The sequence below is a fragment of the Tachysurus fulvidraco genome, chromosome 14 (genome assembly GCF_022655615.1).
Source record: "Tachysurus fulvidraco isolate hzauxx_2018 chromosome 14, HZAU_PFXX_2.0, whole genome shotgun sequence".
Classification (NCBI taxonomy): domain Eukaryota; kingdom Metazoa; phylum Chordata; class Actinopteri; order Siluriformes; family Bagridae; genus Tachysurus; species Tachysurus fulvidraco.
Window position 1 is genome coordinate 15,318,512 of NC_062531.1, and position 19,881 is coordinate 15,338,392.

General features: G+C 39.1%; 1 protein-coding gene across 11 annotated transcripts; it reads left to right on the top strand.

The window, feature by feature from the left end:
• Window positions 1-13: 13 nt before the first annotated feature.
• gucd1 (guanylyl cyclase domain containing 1) lies at window positions 14-19,587 on the top strand. Of its 11 annotated transcripts, none has more exons than XM_047800004.1 (6): window positions 14-276; window positions 454-571; window positions 652-838; window positions 1,218-1,309; window positions 15,197-15,438; window positions 18,360-19,587. In XM_047800004.1, exons 1-6 carry the CDS (start codon window positions 252-254, stop codon window positions 18,449-18,451), a joined length of 756 nt encoding a protein of 251 aa, XP_047655960.1. In that variant the 5' UTR covers window positions 14-251; the 3' UTR covers window positions 18,452-19,587. The 11 variants fall into 11 exon arrangements, with proteins under 11 accessions (XP_047655960.1, XP_047655963.1, XP_047655967.1 ...); XM_047800007.1 differs by having other exon boundaries at window positions 490-571; XM_047800011.1 differs by having other exon boundaries at window positions 15-334; window positions 490-571.
• The last annotated feature ends 294 nt before the right edge of the window (window positions 19,588-19,881 follow it).

Genomic DNA, 19,881 nt, shown 5'->3' on the forward strand with positions numbered 1-19,881 from the left:
AAATGACATGTCCACGTGCCGAATTCCCACTTCCTAGTTGGATGAATGAGAGTTAGTGTTAGCATTACTCGTAAGTAGAGAACCCACAAATTTCCGCGAGTTTACCGTCAATGCCTCTACATTGGAAAGTATGGACTACATACTTTACGTCTGAATTAATCCGCTCGTTTATCATCAAAAAAATTTTGTTCATAGCATTTGTCTCTGAAACGATCATCCGTTAAACTACTGTACTGGTAGCTAACTGGCTAATGCTGTTGAAGATTATTTACGATGGTGAGCTTATATAAACTGTAAACAATCGATTGGACTAGATATATTATCGTAATATCGGGTAGGTTATCTTAAATATCTTGAGTACATATACAGTTAGACCTCCTTATGAGGGAGCCATTTATATCAATGAATTTTTACTCAGCCATGTATAATTTTACTGGTCTGCTTTTTGTTAAGGTAAAATGTCAAATGACTTGTCCCTCCACCCGACAGACGTCGTTATGTTAAATGTACCAATTATCCGCCAGTTGTACCACTGGGACTGCGGTTTAGCGTGTTCTAAAATGGTATTAAAGTAAGTGCTATTTCATTCTATTTCAAATCATCTTGGTTGATCAGACGTGCACTGAATATGGCTCATTGTTCTTCACTCAGAATATTTCTCAAATTTCCCAGATATCTACATCCAGTGAGTGAAGATGAGTTTCGGAGAGCCTGCTGTGAACTGAAATTGACAGAAAGTGTGTGGACCATTGACCTTGCTTATCTCATGGGCCAGCTAGGCGTAAAACACTGTTTCTGCACACAGACATTAGGGGTAGACAAGGGGTTTAAAAACCAGGTATACCAAACTTTGTGTGACAAATGTGTATAAAAGATAATTTTATGTAAAAGCAAATGATTGATTTGGTTATATTGCATGAGACATAGTTTTTAATTAGATTGGTCAACATATTTTTATGCAGTATGAGTGCAAGATAAAATCCAAACCTAGTTTTGATTACAATCGGCATTGTAGATTTTGCATAGACTTGCATAGATTGTGAATGGGTTTGGAAATGACAGGTTGATATGGCCAATGTGTTCTCAAGAAAGAGCATTTTGTTTTGATTTTCTATAGATATACAGTGTGAATGCACCATTTAACATCATGGCAAAAGCTTTTAGAATTGTACAGTGTGACCAAAGCTTAACCAAACATTTTTTTCTTCCTGTTGTAGTCATTCTACAAAAAGCATTTTGATTCAGAAGAGGACCGAGTAAATGAACTCTTTCTGAAAGCAGAGAGCAGAGGCATAATGGTAAAGAAATGGTAATAAACTTGTTTTTCAGTATATATGCAATATGTAAATATGTTGTATGATTGTACCATTTTAATTATAGGCCCTAGTACATAAATCAGAATTCCCAGAGTATCTGGAAAATGGAAGGTTAATTGTGCTTCTTAATTGCTCAAGTGTGTTTTTCTGGAGTACCAATTTCTAGTCATCACCTTGTGAATTTGGCTCCACATGGGTAGCCAGTTAAGGTTCCTGGTATGTCACAATTGTCCTATGGCTATTCACAATGACTTGAATGACACAAGTGACCAGATAATTTTCAATTAATCTTATAACTATGGATTGTGTACTTTGGAATTAGTGCAGTTTATGAAATTTATAATGTGCTTTATAGTGCACCTCAAAATTTGACAGCAGTCATAAACTGCTGATACCATATATTACTGAGGTTTACAGTAGCTCAAGTTATTGATGCTTTGAAGAAACATAAAGTAAACTCTGAAGTTGGACAGCAAGCGCAACGTGCACAAAGTGTTCCTTTTTTGTTAACAGATTAAGATCTTTAGATATTTCTACAGGCATCTGTAATGTGACTGTTGTGGCCAAATATGTTGTCAGCTCATGAAACAGAATTGATTTAATGCCCTTTTGCTGGTTAATATCAAACTCCACACGTCCATGCTAGTATCTAACTACTGACAATATTGCAGCACTTGTCTGAAGACAGTTGTCATAATAAGGACCATAATGTATTATTGAGTAAACTTGATATAATAAACTTGATAAAATTAACTATATCATAAACTGATATAAACTTGTTTTTTGTGCCTCATCCAGCATAAATTTTTGCAATATGAGGCCAAAATTTTATATAAATAATAATTTAGTAATTCAGATGGTTTAGTCTTTGAATCGAGAATATATGCATGGCAAGTGGTCAATACCTCAAGATGCTATTGGATCTGCATAGCATTACAGGGGCTCCAAATCACCTTGCATGGCAGGGGCAGTTGTAATAAGAAGTCATTTAAACTTAATAAACTTATCTCTTTGTGGCAGAGACATGATATAGAATGGTCATAGGCTGCCCATATTAGGTCAGTGTCACAATGTGATTGGCATACTTAGTTTGGATATTAGGTCAGTGTCACAATGTGATTGGCATACTTAGATTGGATACTCATACTTAGCAAATGAGCATTTGGAATTCTCCACTACCGCTGAAGGAAACTGTCCTTGTGGTCCACAACAAAAGGAAGTAGAAATTTAGTAACTGTTTTTCTGTTGTGTATATCAGAATCAGGTTTATTGGCCAAGTGTGTTGACACCCACAAGGAATTTGGTTCCAGCTGTTTGTGACTCTCAAAAGTACAGACATAAATAACACTATACTATGCAGACAAGACAATGCAGATGATGAGATACAATATAGACAAAATGAGTATTAAATATGAATATAGAATATTGTGCAATATTATGCTTTTTGTACAATATATAGCAGCAGTAGTGTGTGTAATATATACAGATGATTTGATGCAGTACTTATAGATATGAAGCAGTGGATATAGTTATGGTGAGTTGTTGATCAGGGTGATTGCCTGGGGAAAAAAATTGTTTCTGTGTCTGTCAGTTTAAGTAAGCAAAGTTCTGTAGCACCTGCCAGAAGGGAGGAGCTGAAAGAGGTTGCGTCCAGGGTGCAAAAGGTCAGTGCTGAATTTTCCTGCCCGGTTTCTGGTTCTTGTGTCGCACAAGTCCTGTGGAGTGGGCAGGGGTGCGCCAATTATTTTTTCCGCTGTTTTTACTGTGCGTTGCAGTCTGTTCCTGTCCTTTTTTGTTGATACAACCAAACTTGATGATGATGGATGTGCACAGGACAGATTCAATGACTGCACTGTAGAACAGCATCAACTGCTCCCGTGGCAGACCATATTTCCTTAGTTGGCATAGAAAGTACATCCTCTGCTGGGCTTTTTTGATGATGGAGTTTTTGTTGCACTACCATTTCAGGTCTTGGGAAATAGTAGTGGCCAGAAACTTTAAGGCCTCCACAGATGACAGCGGGCTGTTTGAAATCGTGTGGGGGAGTATTGTTCAGGGGTCTTTCCTAAAGTCCACCATCACTTCCACAGTTATGAGGGTGTTTAGCTCTAGACTGTTTTGACTGCACCATAGCACCAGCTGCTTCACCTTCTGCCGGTATGCAGACTCATCGCCATCTTGAATGAGACAGATGAGCGTAGTATATCTGCCATTTTCAGAAGTTTAACAATTTGGTCACTTGAAGTGCAGTCATTAGTGTAGAGGGAGAATAGCAGTGGGGAGAGGACACATTCACGTGGAGCGCCAGTGCTGATTGTCCGAATGCTGGAGGTGACACCTCCCAGTCTCACCTGTTGTTTCCTGCTTGTCAGGAAGCTGATGATCCACTGACAGATGGAAGGGGGTATAGTGAGCCTTAGGAGTTTGGAGTGGAGAATTTCCGGAATTTTAGTATTAAAGGAATTGTCGACTGAAGTCGACAAAGAGAATCCGGGCGTATGTCCCTGGGCAGTCCAGGTGTTTCAGAATGTAGTGCAGTCCAATGGTGACTGCATCATCCACTGATCTGTTTGCATGGTAGGCAAACTGTAGGGGATCTGCATCTGTTCTGTTTCAGTCTTTAGGTCGGCCAATAACAGCTGTTCAAAGGTCTTCATCACAACAGATGTCAGAGTGACAGGCCTGTAGTCATTCAGTCCAGTGATGTAGGGTTTCTTGGGGATCGGGATGATTGTGCAGAGTTTAAAGCAGGAGGGGAATTCACACAGCTCCAGTGATCTGTTGAAGATATGGATGAAGATGGGAGCCAGTTGATCCGCACATGCTTTGAGACAGGAGGTAGAGACCCCGTCTGGGCCAGGAGCTTTCCTTGTCTTCTGTCTCTGAAAGAGCCGATTCACATTCTCTTCACAAATTGTGAGTGCAACTTGATTGCTGTCCGTGTTCTGGAATTTCAAGTGTTAGTTTTGCCCTGTTAAAGTCTCCAAGGATAATAAAAAGAGAATCCGGATTATTTTGCTCCAAGCCAGATATTTGGTTTGCCAGGTTTTGCAGTGCATCACTCATGTTGGCCTGCGGTGGGATGTAAACTCCGGTCAGAATAGAAGGGTTTCCAGGTAATTCCAGGTTTGGGCTGCAGAATTTATTCAGCACTGTGACATTGCACCAACATTTGTTAATGTAGAAGCAGATTCCGCCACCTTTCATTTTACCAGATAGCTCGGTTACGTGATCCGCGCGGTGTAAGTGTAAGCCCGAGAGAAGTAATCCTGTGTCCGGGATTTAATGACTGCGCTGTTTCAGTAAAACAGACAGCAGCGGAGCGTGAAAAGTTCTTGTTTGTTACGTTGAGAAGAAACAGTTTGTCCATTTTGTTCGTCATTGAGTGGAGGTTTGCCAGGTAGCTGGGAGCGCAGTTCTAAATCCCCTCTGTCGCAGCTTCACTAGCGCACCGGTGCGCTTCCCTCGCCAGCGTCTCCTCCATACACCATAGAGCGCAGCTGCTCCTCCAACTAAGATTTCCAAAAAACTGTCCGGGTTTGTGAAAACTGGTGAAAAGTTGTCTGGAGTAAACTGCCCGATGTCAAGCAGTTCTTCTCTAGTGTAAGTTATCACGGTAGGGAAAGTAAACAAAAAGAAAGAAAGTAGTGGAGAGAGTCGTGCTGAGGCTGCCATCTGCAGCGCCATCTTGACGTGGGTCAATGTAAACTATATCCACTCACCTTCCACCTTATTCATGCAGTTAACCTATCAGGCAATTGTGGAAGTAGCACATTGCATAAAATCATATAAATACAGATTAACTGGTGTTTTATTTTAATATCAATCATGAGTTGCTGAAAAAATTTATTTGACCGTGGCATGGTTGTTTCTTACACAGAATTTACATAGACACTTGCGCAAAAAATAAAGCATGAAAAATATTACCTTGCAACATTCTCAAATGGGAGACATTTATGTTCTCTGTTTTCTTGTTTAGGCTGATCAGAAATGTTTGCTCTTTAGAAGAAACTTTTAAGGGTTGACTGTTTTAGTCATTGTCCATGGGATTGTACAGTGATTTTGCTGTTAAGACTCAGTATCACCAGCAGTGAATTCATCAATGAAGAGCAAATTTTGGATTGAGCAATTTAGTACCTCATTTGAATAGTGTAAATGTAACTCTATAAATTAATTGTTAATTCTGTAATTGAATAATGTATATTTGGTGCATGTAAGGAGAAAGGTCTGATCACCCAGAGTCTGTCTCTCTGACAAATCCCTCTGACCAGCATTGTTAGTGTTGTTAAGCTAAGATGTGTACTTTTGTAGGTGTCTAATTTTTATCAGATAATGTCATTTTTTCTACTCGAGCTGTGAAGCTGTGATGTGCTAGAAGACAGTGGATATATGAATTAGAATCTAGCAGCAGGTAATGAGGTCCAGGTTAGAGATAAAGCAGAGGATGGGGTAGCTGTAAAATGTTTAAGCCTTTGACCCCTAGAAGTCATTACACAGTCTGAGATTTCAGTTTTGGTACAACCAGGTCCAGGTGTGTCATTCTTGCTGTTGTAGCGATTTTGGCTCACGAAGCAAGGTAAATATTTATAAGTAACTATAACGTGTTATAGTGGCTTCTAAATATTTTAACCTAAGTTGAAATTAACGGTACTGGAATTAAGGTTACGCTTATTTGGTCTGTTCGTCCGGCGAACAGGCCGCGTACCTTTATTAATTCTATGAAGGCGGTATCTTTCCGGCCAAGAAAGATTCGCTTTCCTTTTACTGTATACCGTAATTTAAATTAAATTAACTCAATAGAGCATGTAGTTCAGACCCGATGTTGCAGGTACCTTAAAATCACCTGTGGCTCAAAATTATGACATTTAATGAATGAGACCAACACAACATAAAACTAACTACACAAACAAACAAAAGAAATGGGGAAAACGAAAATGAAAAATAAAATAAAACAAAAGAAATTAAAATTGGGGAAAGGGAGGAAGAGACTGGAAAGAAGAAACTAGAGAAAGGAAGGAAAGGAAATGGCAAGCTTAGACTCAAACATTAATCACACCCTAACTGGGAAATCGTCACAGAAACTTAAATTCACCTTAAGATACAATGAAAGATTACTACTTAAAATTACGCATCTAAATTGGTTGGTAAAGAAACGGTTACTTGCATTGGCTTACTGCACAAGAGTCCGGATGCAACAGAGAAATCTCTGAAAAGTCAGTTAGGGTGGGGTCAGACGTTCTTCCAAGTTCTCCTGAAGTTGTCGTTCTTGGAAGTGAAGCTTGCTGGAACTTCTTTGAAGGAAGATGGAGGCGTCTTGAAGCTGTTCCTGAAGTCTGACCACGGATTAGTGGTGCTTCTGACAATTTAAAGGTCGCGAACTCCACCCATCTTTGGGAAGATGACCAATACTTCGGTCAGGATTTTGAAGGGAAAAACTCCCTTTGTTTCAGGTGTCTGTGGGCGTGATTTAGCTATCAAACTTTTAGATGACTTTAAAGTTTGATCCAGGGTGTATTAAGATGGTATGGCTCAAACTTTTAGATGACTTTAAAGTTTGATCCAGGGTGTATTAAGATGGTATGGCGCCTTTCGTGCTCAAATAAAATACACCAGTGCTTGAAAAATGAGTAACCGATAATTTTGTGGTCATTTGGATACTAAACATGAAGGGTAATGACGGTATGAAGGCAGCGGTACATTACATACATAGATCATTAATCAAGGCAAAGATAAAGGCAAAGAAACAAAAATGAAACATAAACAAGATGCACTTTCATTAGGGAAGTAAAAAGAAAACGATAGCTTCGTATACATTCTGACATCAGACCTTAAAGGGGCATACGGCATTAGAACAGGTATACATTAACATGCCATGATCAGTAAGATATGATGATAGAGTATAACGGATTTTAAAATACAATGTTGTTTTCTGACACATGAATAAAATACACCCTTGTCAGGAAATTAAGGAGCAAATAATTTTCAGTCAGGCAAGCCTTAAAAGAAGGACACATTACAAAAAGGGTTATAAGAATGAGAACCTTAGAGTACCTTATCTTGGGTTTTATTAGTAAAAGGAATGTCTCATTGTGTTAGATGTTGAAATTTAGGGTGCCTGGGACATGAAATCTAAAATGACTGGTACAAGATGCTACACTGTTGTCCATAACACATCTGTGAATTGGTCTACAAGCTCTCTTATGTTCTGTCAATTTTACAGTACAGTCATATGCAAAAGTTTAGGAATCCCTGACAATTTCCATGATTTTCATTTATAAATATTTGGGTGTTTGGATCAGCAATTTCATTTTGATCTATCAAATAACTGAAGGACACAGTAATATTTCAGCAGTGAAATGAGGTTTATTGGATTAACAGAAAATGCGCAATATGCATCAAAACAAAATTAGACAGGTGCATAAATTTGGTCACCTCGACAGAAAAATCACATCAATATTTAGTAGAGCCTCTTTTAGCAGAAGTAACAGCCTCTAGACCATATGTCAAACTTTGGCCAGCGGTGTAATTATATTTGGCCCCCGAGATCATATCAAATGTGCATTACAGCTTGCTAGCCACATGCTCAGCTAATACTACAAATCCCAGAATGGCTTGCCACTGTATTGACATGTAGTCACGAACAGCAAGCGCCCCTCATTGTCTCTTGACAGTCATTAACAACCATGCTACAGTCACATCGGGCAAGTTAATTCCACCCTCCACAAAAATGGCCAAACGAAAGATGGACAATAGGAGCTTTCAAGACAGGTGGGAGGCTGATTATCTGTTCATGAATATAAAGGACATACCTGTTTGTCTTGTGTGCTGAGCTAATGTGTCTGTAACGAAAGAATTTAACATAAGAAGACAATATGAAACGAAACATTTATGAGAAGTATGAGGACCTGGCAATTCGACATGGAAAGCGCACCAACCAACCTCCATATGGAGCTAATTGAACCCCAGTGTAGTGACACACTCAAATCAAAGTATGATAAGTCTGTTGTTGCTGCACAGTTTCCATGTTTCCTCCCAGAAACAATGCCCCAATTACATACCCAAGCTGCTCAAATGCTCTCTAGGTTCGACAGCACATATCTATGTTAGCAAGTGATGAACACCTTCAATCCATCCTGAGAATTTCCTCAGCTCAGAGCCTGACCCCAGACATTGATGAACTTGCAGCTAAGAAAAGATGCCAGGTATCTGGCTTAGATCAATGTGCAGAGTAAATCAGAGTGTAGCAAACTGAGTCTGAATATTAGTTTTCTTTATGCACTTTTTCTACTCTAAGGCATGAACTGTTAATAGACAAAAAGTTGGATTTTCATTGAATGAAATTATTATTTTTGGTTGTTTTGTTGTTGGTTTTGAAAAAGATCCACTTCAAAAAGGAACTTAAAAATATAGCTGCAAGCAGCGATGGCGGACCCTCGCACGTTTTTTTTTATTGCTATTCGGTGCCTCCCAGAAAACAATGCATGGTGGGCAAGTGCATGAATTGGGTAAATATCATTGGACTATTTTATGTTGTTACTGACCCATTTGGGGACTGAAGGTAAATGAAACCCCAAACGGGGGCGTTACTGAGCCACTTAAGAGACACACCTTTGTCTGACCTTTTTGTCCACACTTAACAGCTGACAAAGTGAAGTTTGTGTCAAATTTCAAGTTAATCTAAGCACGCCAAAAGCCTTAAATATGCCTGAAATAATGGCGCTATGTCCGAGATTCACAATAGGCATATGAATTCGCCATAACTTCGTCGCCTGGCCGTGGCAGCACCGTTTGAGATATCAAAAATCCCTTCGGAATTTAGCAAGTACAATGTCTCGACATCATGTTCACCACGTTTGATGTCAAAAAATCCGTTCGCAATTTCACATCTCTAATATCTCTGAGTCATGGTGGCCAAGTCTGGTCTCAATTGCATGAACCTGGGACCTGTTGGTGGCGCTATACCCGGGACTCACAATAAGCATATCGATGCGATCGGAATCCTTGGCCGAACATACACCGCGCGTGTCATCACAATAAGACATTTTTTGCCTTAGATAGAAGACACTTCCTGTTTCTCTGAATGCACCATAAATTAGTCACCTCGCCATGGCAGCACCGTTCGAGATATCAAAAATCCCTTCGTAATTTATCATCTGCAACGTCTCAGCATCATGCTGACCACTTTTGGTGTCATTCGCATGAATGTCCTAGGAGGAGTATTTAAAAGTTCACCACATGCAACTGTTGTGACTTACCACTTCTTGGCACCTGTTGGTGGAGCTATGTCCAATATTCACAATAGGCACATCGATGCGATCGGAATCCTTGGCTGAACATACACACTGCGTGTCATCACAATAAGACATTTTTTGCTTTAGATATTAGATATTTCCTGTTTCTCTGAATTCACCATAAGTTTGTCGCCTCACCATGGCAACAACGATCGAGATATCAAAAATCCCTTCGGAATTAAGCAAGTGCAATGTCTCGGCATCATGTTCACCACGTTTGATGTCAATCGCATGAATTCCCTAGGAGGACTACTTAAAAGTTCACCGCATGCAATTATTGAAATAATCCAAAATGGCCGACTTCCTGTTGGGCAGAGCTCATAGTTTAGAGCGCGAAAGTTGTTCGGGTCGATGAGATCTATATGCGTACCAACTCTCGTACATGTGCGTACATAATTGCCCGATGCGATCGGCCAAGGATTCCGATCGCATCGATGTGCCTATTGTGAATCTCGGACATAGCGCCACCAACAGGTGCCAGGAAGTGTGTCAGTCACAACAGTTGCCATTCCAGAACATTGTACTTGTTCCTCTGCATAAATGCCCGTGTAGATTTTGAGCAGTGTTTTGGGTCGTTGTCTTGTTGAAATATCCAGCCCCAGCGTAACTTCAACTTTGTGACTGATTCCTCAAAATTATTCTCAAGAATCTGCCAAGAAACTGCCAAGGTTTGGGAAATTATTTGACGATCACACATACCAAACGTTTTATACTTGCTGTTATAAGCATACTTGTTATGCATCATATTACATGTTAAATTATTGTATTATATATTATATGTTGAATTATTAAAGCCTAATAATGAACTGGCATTTATAGTATGCATATACTGTAAGTATATTAATAATGCACAGGTTTTACAAACCGTAATACATAATTTACAAAGTCAATTCAAGTTAAGAAGCTTTTATTGTCATTTCATCCATATATAGCTGTTGCAGTATACAGTGAAATGAGACAATGTTTCTCCAGTTCCATGGTGCTACATAAAACAAAGACAGAGCTAAGGACTTAGCAAGTAGTCCTAGCCACATAAAGTGCATCTGTGCAACCTGGTGCAAACAGTGAAAGACAAGACAAAAAGACAGTCAAAACAAAAAAATACAAGACAATACACAAAACTGTACCAACCAGTATAAATATTAATGTTTAATTAATGTGACATGTGCAGAAATACTGGAATGAACACATTAGTATTATAGCACAGTCTGGTCGTGATCGCACGAATGCTACCTTTTTCAAGATGGCAGGAGGGTGAAGAGTGTGTGTGAGGGGTGTGTGGGGTCATCCACAATGCTGTTGGCCAGCGGGTTGTGTAAATGACCACGATAGAGGTAAGAGAGACTCTAATGATCTTCTCAGCTGTCCTCAGTATCCGCTGCAGGGACGGTGCAGTTCCCAAACCAGACACTGATGCAGCTGCTCAGAATGCTCTCAATGGTCCCTCTTTAGAACGTAGTCAGGATGGGCGAGGGAGATGGGCTTTTCTCAGTCTTTGTAAGAAGTAGAGACACTGCTGGGCTTTCTTGCTGATGGAGCTAGTGTTGAGTGACCAGGTCAAGTTTTTCGCTAGATGAACAACAAGAAATTTGGTGCTCTTGATGATCTCTACAGGTGATCCATCGATGTTCAGTGTAGAGTGGGTGCACTGTGTTCTCCTGATGTCAACAACCATCTCTTTTAATTTCATCAACATTCTGAGACAGGTTGTTGGTTCTACACCAGACAGTTAGATGTTGCACCTTCTCTCTGCATGCTGACTCGTCATTCCTGCTGATGAGACTCACCACGGTTGTGTCATTGGGGATCTTGTTGATATGGTTCTATATGTGCGTTGCTGCACAGTCGTGAGTCAGCAAGGTGAACAGCGGTGGACTGAGCACACAGCCCTGAGGGGCTCCAGTACTCAGTGTGGTGATGCTGGAGATGCTGCTCCCGATCCAGACTGACTGAGGTCTCCAAGTCAGGAAGTCCAGGATCCAGTTGCAGGGTGAGGTGTTCAGTCCCAGCAGGCTCAGCTTCCCAGTCAGGTGCTGAGGGATGATTGTGTTGAATACTGAAATAAAGTCTATGAACAGCAATCATACAGATGTGTCTTTATTGTCCAGGTGGGTGAGGGCTAAATAAAGGCCCTGGCAATGGCATCATCCATGGAGCGGTTTGGAAGATACGTGAACTGTGGGGGGGTCCAGTGAGGGTGGTAACTGGGCCATGATGTGCCTCATGACAAGCTTCTCAAAGCACATCATTACAATTGTTGTTAGTGAGACGGGACGATAGTCAATCAGGCAGGACACTGTAGACTTCTTTGGGACGGGGACGATGGTGGTTGTCTTGAGGCAAATAGGAACAACAGTGCTGCTCAGGGAAATGCTGAAGATGTCAGTGAAGACATCTGCTAGCTGTTCTGCGTATTCCCTGAGCACCCTGCCTGGAATGTTGTCTGGTCCAGCAGTCTTCTGTGGGTTAACTCTGCGTGGAGTTCTCCTCACGTCAGCCATCGACAGACAGTGTATCTTATCATTGGTGGTAGGGATGGTCTTCCTTGCTGCTATGTTGTCCTGCACCTCAAACCAAGCGTAGAAGTCATTCAACACCTCTGGTAGGGAAGCATCACTATCACAGGCAGGTGAAGCTGTCCTGTAGTTCGTGATTGCCTTAGAGTCATAGTCCTGATGTATTAAGTTGAATTCTGTAGAATGTATGAATTTGTAAAAAAAAAAAAATAGCAGTAATTTACAGGCTACACAGTGTCTGTAAGTGAGGGTCTGTGGTTTTATGGCTCATGTGGCAAAATAATTCCCGTGCAGAGCTTTGCTCCTGGAGTGGTGTTCTTTAATTCGGCTTGTACATTCACAATCCCACAGGTGTGAGGGGCCAGGTGCATTCGGAGGTTAGCCTTGGTGTGGGAGACCACCAGAAAGTTGCAGGCTTGGGCCTATCGACCTGTGTGGTTGTAAAAAAAAATCCTGACTGATTTATCTCTAGTTTTGTGTTTTAGTAGGGGTCCTTGTCAATATTTGTAGCAACCCAGCAGCAGGATGGGTATCTACTCCTTTTTGCGAGGGAAGGAATATCCATGGAGGGTTGCACAGACCGCCAAGCTTTATACAAGCTGCCTTTACTGATGATAAGTACCAGAATAAAATCATTTGAGCTATTGTCAGACTTTACTTTGGTGCAGTGAGCCCTGGGTTTCTCCTGGTGCATGATAGTGCCTGACCTCATGTGGCCAGAGTGTAGGAAGTTTTTGGATGATGAAGACATTGATGCCATTCACTGGCCCACAGTGTTGTAATGTAACGGAGTACAAATACTTCGTTACCGTACTTAAGTAGAAATTTCACGTATCTGTACTTTACTTTGCTATCTAAATTTATGTCCACTTTTAATCCACTACATTTCCTAGATAAAATGTATACTTCTACTCTGCTATATTTCCACTAAGCATCTTTGTTACTCGTTACTGCAAAATAAAATCAGAAGAAATGTGTGCGACTGCAATAAGGGAGGTTTGGTGAATCACTGCTCCTAGATTGCATTACGCAGCTCCGCACGCTCTATTTCAGCGTAATGTTGCCAAAGAAGCAGTGGCGGAGCCAGAGGAGTGTCCGGGGTGGCACTGAACACCCCTGACATCTGATTGGCCACCCCAGGTGCCACCCCGAATTTTTATTTTATAGCATTGGAAGTTTGGTGCTGATTGACATCTCATTTCACCCATCAAAAGAAGTCTTCGTTTGACGTTTGGTCTCGGCGCCGCTCAATATTTCAAATCCATCAATCAATAACAAGAAAGAGTTGAGAGCTAGAGAATACTAAAACAGACTAATACTAAAACATCAAATTTCGGTAAATTTTGAGATTAAACTTCAGGATTTAGTTTTCCAGAAAAATATTAAAAATAAAATATATATATATATATAAATTGACGTTAGATGCTATTAACAGATTAATTAGACAAGAGAGATCGTTCGTTCCCAAGTTTAGCCATAATATACATTAGGTTGACATTTTTGATAGTTATACACGTACAGTATACAGTGCAGTGTCTGTGTGTAAGTCTTTAACTGTTTACTAATATGAGGTAACTAGTTTTACAGCTGTCAGCGTTTAATGTTGTCATTAAACTATGTATCGTTACTCAAAAGATTACTGCAATTGCAGACAGCCTGTTAGCTATCATAAAGGTGATTTAAAGTAGTCATTTATGCTGACAGTTGATTTTAAAGAGCAATTATTTTAGTGGGATTTGTAGTTAAAGTTGAGTTTGAATAAAAAAAATCTGTATTTGATGCTTAAATGTATTATATCCATGTGTCATATTTTTACATGGGGTCAATAAAAAATGAAAAGAAAGCAGAGATATCAGACTTCTTTTTAAAGAAGCAAACACATACAGATCAGGTGCAAACAGACCCCAGCCCAGCCCCCGGCTCCTGCATCAGCACAGTACCCCAGAGCAGCTTCCATCCTGATGCTAGTAGTCAGACTTCACAAGAACCACCAACAGGTTTGAGAACCCACCAGGCAGTCAGTCAGTCACATGTCCAGTTCAGAATTTAAGTTTAGCTTGTTATAGATGGTTGCATCTGTTTAGGCTTTACATAAAAATGTAATTAGGTGTTGATTTATGTGTGACATGCACAAGATAAAGTTATAACATAATATATTATAAATTATAAAATAGATTAGAAGAGATATATTCTATCTCTAATGAGCAATTATGGGATTCATCCATGCTCCTTGTTAGGGTAATTTGTGTCATAGTCCGTGGACCCTAAAGTTGCCTTGGCCATCCCCAGGCCACCCCATTTGCAAGAAATGTTTCTGTACATTGGAATGAAAGATTCTTCCTACCAGATGAAGTGCTTCTTATGCTTATCGAAAATCACTGAAATTTTACCTTTTACTTTTACTTCAAATACTTAAGTACATTAAATATCAGAAAATTACTTTTGATTCTTAAGTACAGTATATATCAGATACTTTAAGACTTTTACTTGAGTAATATTCTAAAAGGTAACTTGCACTTCTACCAAAGTCTTTTTCTAGTACGATACTTGTACTTTTACTCAAGTATTGCTTTCTAGTACTTTATACAACACTGCTGGCCCACATGTTCCTCAAAACTGAATCCAGTTGATAACCTCTGGGAGTTATGTATTAGAGCATCTGAAGCCAAGAAGTAGCAAGACAGACTGTCCCGAGCTCATTGATTCCCTGATCCACGTATGGGAGGAGATCCCCTGGGACACGATCTGCCAACTAATCCACTGATTATTAAAATCATTTTGTTCTCAACACTTAGAATGAATTCCAGACCTTTTGCTTTCTTAATTAGGCATGAACTTACACAGAAAAGACCAATGAAACAGCATATGAGTCAATTGCCCAATTACTTTTGGGTCTGTAAATATGGTTGGACAATAAAAAACAGCCATAATTCCTAAATAGTTAATGAAGTATTGTTAAACCCATCAAATTAATCTATAGAAAATCTAGACAAATGTGGAAAATGTTTCACTGAAAATACGTGATTAAAAATTACTGTCCCATTACTCTAACCAAGTTTTTTTTTGTGCGTAGCTCTGTGCCTGTTCAGGAGATCCAGTCTCATCTGAACCATGGACATGTGGCCATTGTGCTGGTAAATGCTGTAGTGTTAATGTGCGAACTCTGCTCCACTTCAGTCAAGTACTGCTGCTTTCTACCTGTGAATCAGAAGTGTTTCTGCAGTACACCTGATTACCAAGGCCACTTTGTGGTTGTGTGTGGATTTAATCGTACTGCTGGGTGCATTTTCTATAACAATCCTGCTTATTCTGACCGTAAGTACTGCACATGCATCCAATAGTATGGCTAATGGTTTATTTCTGTTAAAACGTTCATTAGAATAGTCTAGTGACTCATTGTTTGTGGATCGTAGTTATTTATAAAAAATTTTATGTGGGTACGTTCAAACCTATTAGTCTATTTGCCAAGTTTGAAATGTAAAAAATAATTAAGTTTATTAAGTTACTGTTTGGTTTAGTTTCATATTATTCTTAATGAAGTCAAAATTGCCGAGAGGTTGTGTAAAGCTAGAAACATAATCCGGAAACACTTCATTCACTGGTCAAATATATAATTATAGAAGTTAATCACATCTTGGCCAAGTCCACAAAGGTCTAGTAATTATTTAAATAAATAGTTTACAACATTTGTGTAGCACATCAGCTTTTATTTTCTTTCATTGCTAATTGGCCAAAATAGAATGCATTGCATTTCTGCAGCAAATAAACCTTGGGAATTTGAATAAGTTTAACACAATCAATGCTGCCCATAACCAAAAACACTTTCTGCAGTGTTTTTTGTCAGATTGTTTTCTCCTTCAGACAGTCCTACACTCCTTGGGAATACCTGTACAGTGTTCATTTATGCAACAATCCATTCAGCCAATTATGTGGCAGCAATGCAGTTCACAGAATCATGGCAATACATGTCAAGTTAATCAAAACTGGACAGTTGCAGCCTCACTGGCCCACTGCAGCCTCATTTCTTTCATACTTGCTGACAGGAATATGTTTTCTTTTGCTTTTGTATCCCAGCAAACTCAAGATTCAAGATGTATTCTGTGATATATTAATTTTTTGCTCACCATGGTTGTAGATTTTTAAATTCAAAATCAATTCATTTTTATAGCGCATTTAACAATTCCCATTGTCTCAGGAGTGGCAGAGAGAGAAAAGAAAAATTAAGTATGATTGTAATCAGGTGAGGGACAATGTAAATTATGTGCAAAGTTCAGACAGGAACTCCGGCAAGACTAGCTATGACAGCATAACTAAAAGGCTAGAGCCAGAAGGTGGCACAGACATGAGGGCTTCCTGGGATGTAAAGCGTCCCACTACTCCTTTTACATTCTGGTTAATTCCTACTGAATCTAAGACACTGCTGTTCTTAGAGGATTTTCTAACTTATCAAAATGATTATTAAAGTGTCCAACAATTACTGATTTGTCTAAAGAAACAACTAGACCACCTGGACCATATTCTGAAATGAAATCAGAATATGGTCCAGGTGGTCTGTAAATAGCAATTAGAGAAACAAAGACTCAGTAGACTTATTTTTTGTGGCTGCATATGTTATGTTAATATAAAGAACTTTGAATGAGTTGAACATGTATCTAGACTCTTGCTTGATGCCGAGTTTATCATCATGAATCACTGCGACACATCCTCCCTTTCCTGTTAGGCATAGCTGGTGTATGTAGCGGGTGGACATGCTTCGTTTAATGCGACAAACTCCTTTGGTTTGACCCATGTTTCTGTTAAGCACAGAACATTAAACTTCTGATCAGTAATCGTTTCATTAGCCATAAGAGCGTTAGATGCAAGCAATCTTATATTTAATAGTCCTAGCTACCTACCTATATTCACTATCTAATTTTATGCTAATAAGGTTAGCATAAAATGCAGCTCAGTCAGAATTAGCCTGCTTGTCTGTATAAACTATGTGCTGTGCTGCAAAAAATAAGAGCAGCACCTTCCAGAGTGGGATGGACACATTTACATTTTACATTTACAGCATTTGGCATTAGGACACCATCCTATCCTTACAGGCCAGCTTCACCCTCAAAAGTGCTCCAATTATCTATGAAGCCCACATCGTTTTTGGAGCACCAACTCGACATACATCAGTTCAGCGACCACAGTTCTGCTGTAAGCTACATCACCACACCTTATTGGGATGGTGCCAGAGCATACTACAGCATCGGACATCGCCTTCACTTATTTACACACTTCTACAATATTATTCTTAGTAGTATCTGACTGACGAAGGCATTTATTGTTAGCTCCCTACGTGGAAAATTACCTTCTAGTACCTATGCTTGCCTAAGACCCTAAGATTACCTGATATATCCGGCTCCCTGGCTAATAGAATACACCTAACCAGTGCTGCTGGAGCCCCTAAAGGCCTAGCTAATTTCACATGCCTTAAGATTGAATCTCCTATAACCAGAGCTCTTTCAGGTTTCTCAGCGGGTGCTTAAATGCAAACCTGTTAGACATGTGAAGTGGAGAGGAGTGGTGCGCCTATGGGCAAGCCTTAGCGCTACCTTTGGGAGCACCAAGTTACTAACTCCGCCTAAGGCCTCCAGATTTTTTTCCCCTACAGAAATGACACTACTATCACTATCCCTCTCTAGTGTCTGGCTGCGCACCTCCAAACTTATCTTCTCCATCAGAGAGCTAACTAAAATATACTTATCACAAGTAATATAAATGGTAATGACGGACAAAGAATTACTAAACATGCTGCAGCTCACACACTGGACAAACTGAAAGTTTGCCATTCTTAATGATTACGTACCTTTGACTTGGATCAGATCCCTATTATTTTTAGATTACAATAGCCTTCCTTACATGTGTTCATATTAAAGGGCCCAGTCAGTGAATATCATAATACAATAGCCTTTAAGTCCTGATCAGTTGGGTTTTTATTTTTTAAGTTACACATTTGAATGTCATTTGACCAGATAAATCAGAAGTTTCCTTTTAAAAACTTGACCTTAATATTATTTTATCACTTAAGTTCTTTATGTAATTTATGTATCAGGTTTACATTTCTTTATATGCTTAGTACAATCTGTTTTAAGTTAATGTTGTGAACAGAGCAATATTTTCTTAAAGATTTAAAGAAAACTTTGATCTCTTCAATAAAAATATTCAGTTGGAAGGCTCAGTGACTAACAGACTTTTTTGAACAGGTGTCTGCTGCACAAGCATTAGCAATTTTGAAGAGGCAAGAATGAGCTATGGAACAGATGAGGACATACTTTTCATCTTCAAGGACAGCTGATCACTAGATGGACTTTTTTCTTTTGTGTCATGGTGAGGTTTTTTTTTTGTAGGCATATAATATAAATATAATATAAACATGATTATAATTTAAAAAAATAGGGCAGCCCTCCAGAAACTATATAGCTCACACTCATGAGCAAACAACTCGACATATAAACAGACTTAAAATAGCTGAAATATAGTTCCATGATGTTGCACAGAAAATGGAAACTAAAATGCACAATAGCGCACACTAATGTACAATAATTAACGCAAAAGCTACATGTATATACAAATGTTCAAATATGTGTATATATGCACAATTGGTACCATTGTTCTGAAATACTCATTCTGTTGATGTGAAAATAACTGAAGCTCTACCCATGTATCTATGTTTTATGCATTTCACTGCAGCCACATGATTGGATAAATGCAAGTATCTTATTAAAGTGTCTGCTAATTGTATTCTTATTCAGGTTGAAAGGTGCATATATTAGAGGTCTGAATTGCAAAAAAATAGTGCTATCTTCTTGTGTTATTTTATATTAATTTATTATTCTATGCCTAGATGGATACAAATTACTGCATTATTTTTTTAAGTGTGTTGTGATCATCTGAAACTATTAATTACACTTGGCATTTACACATTTGTGCACTGTAAGATACTGTATACTTGTGCGTTTTCTGATTGTATTTGTCATTTTGTTACACTTTAATTTAGCTTATTAGATTCAACCTGTGAGTTGAATTCTGTTTACAAAGTTTTATTTTCTATTTCACAAAATCTATATATACATTTTCAGCCATTTTGCTGAATCACATTATCAGAATTAATTTATTACACAGTTAACAAAGCCCCAGTAAAAAATCAGCTAATGTAATATTTCACAATTTCTAAGAAATTAGTACACTTTAAGCAAGTGTTGTTAATGTAATCATTACTTATTACAACCATCAACAAACAGCAGTGGCCTTTTTTTAAAAGAACATTTGTTTTTAGGCCAAGGGGTGAAAATGCTATGCATGATATAATGACGGGAGGTGCATTTATCATCAAGCATTTTACGCCTGCAAATGCCTGTCTGTTCAAATCTGTATGTGCCTTTTTTTACATTCTGTGGATTAGAATTTTATACAATAAAATCGTTTATTACATTTACTAACTAAGGGTTCTTTTACACCTGCCTTGTTTAGTTCGGTTGAATCGTACCAGAGTTCGATTGCTCGCTTGGGCAGGTGAGAATGCAGCAATCGAACTCTGCAATCGTACCGAGACCTTGAAGAGGAGTTCTTTCAAACGAACTCTGGTCGGTTCGTTTGTGGTGCGAACACGATCCGAGATCGAATAGACCTAACTGCAAAAAGTATTGCGCATTTTGGACTAAACCAGCTGCCGTAGTGGGTCGTTGGCAATATTTTCGGAAGATAAGCATGTCACAGTTTCGCAAA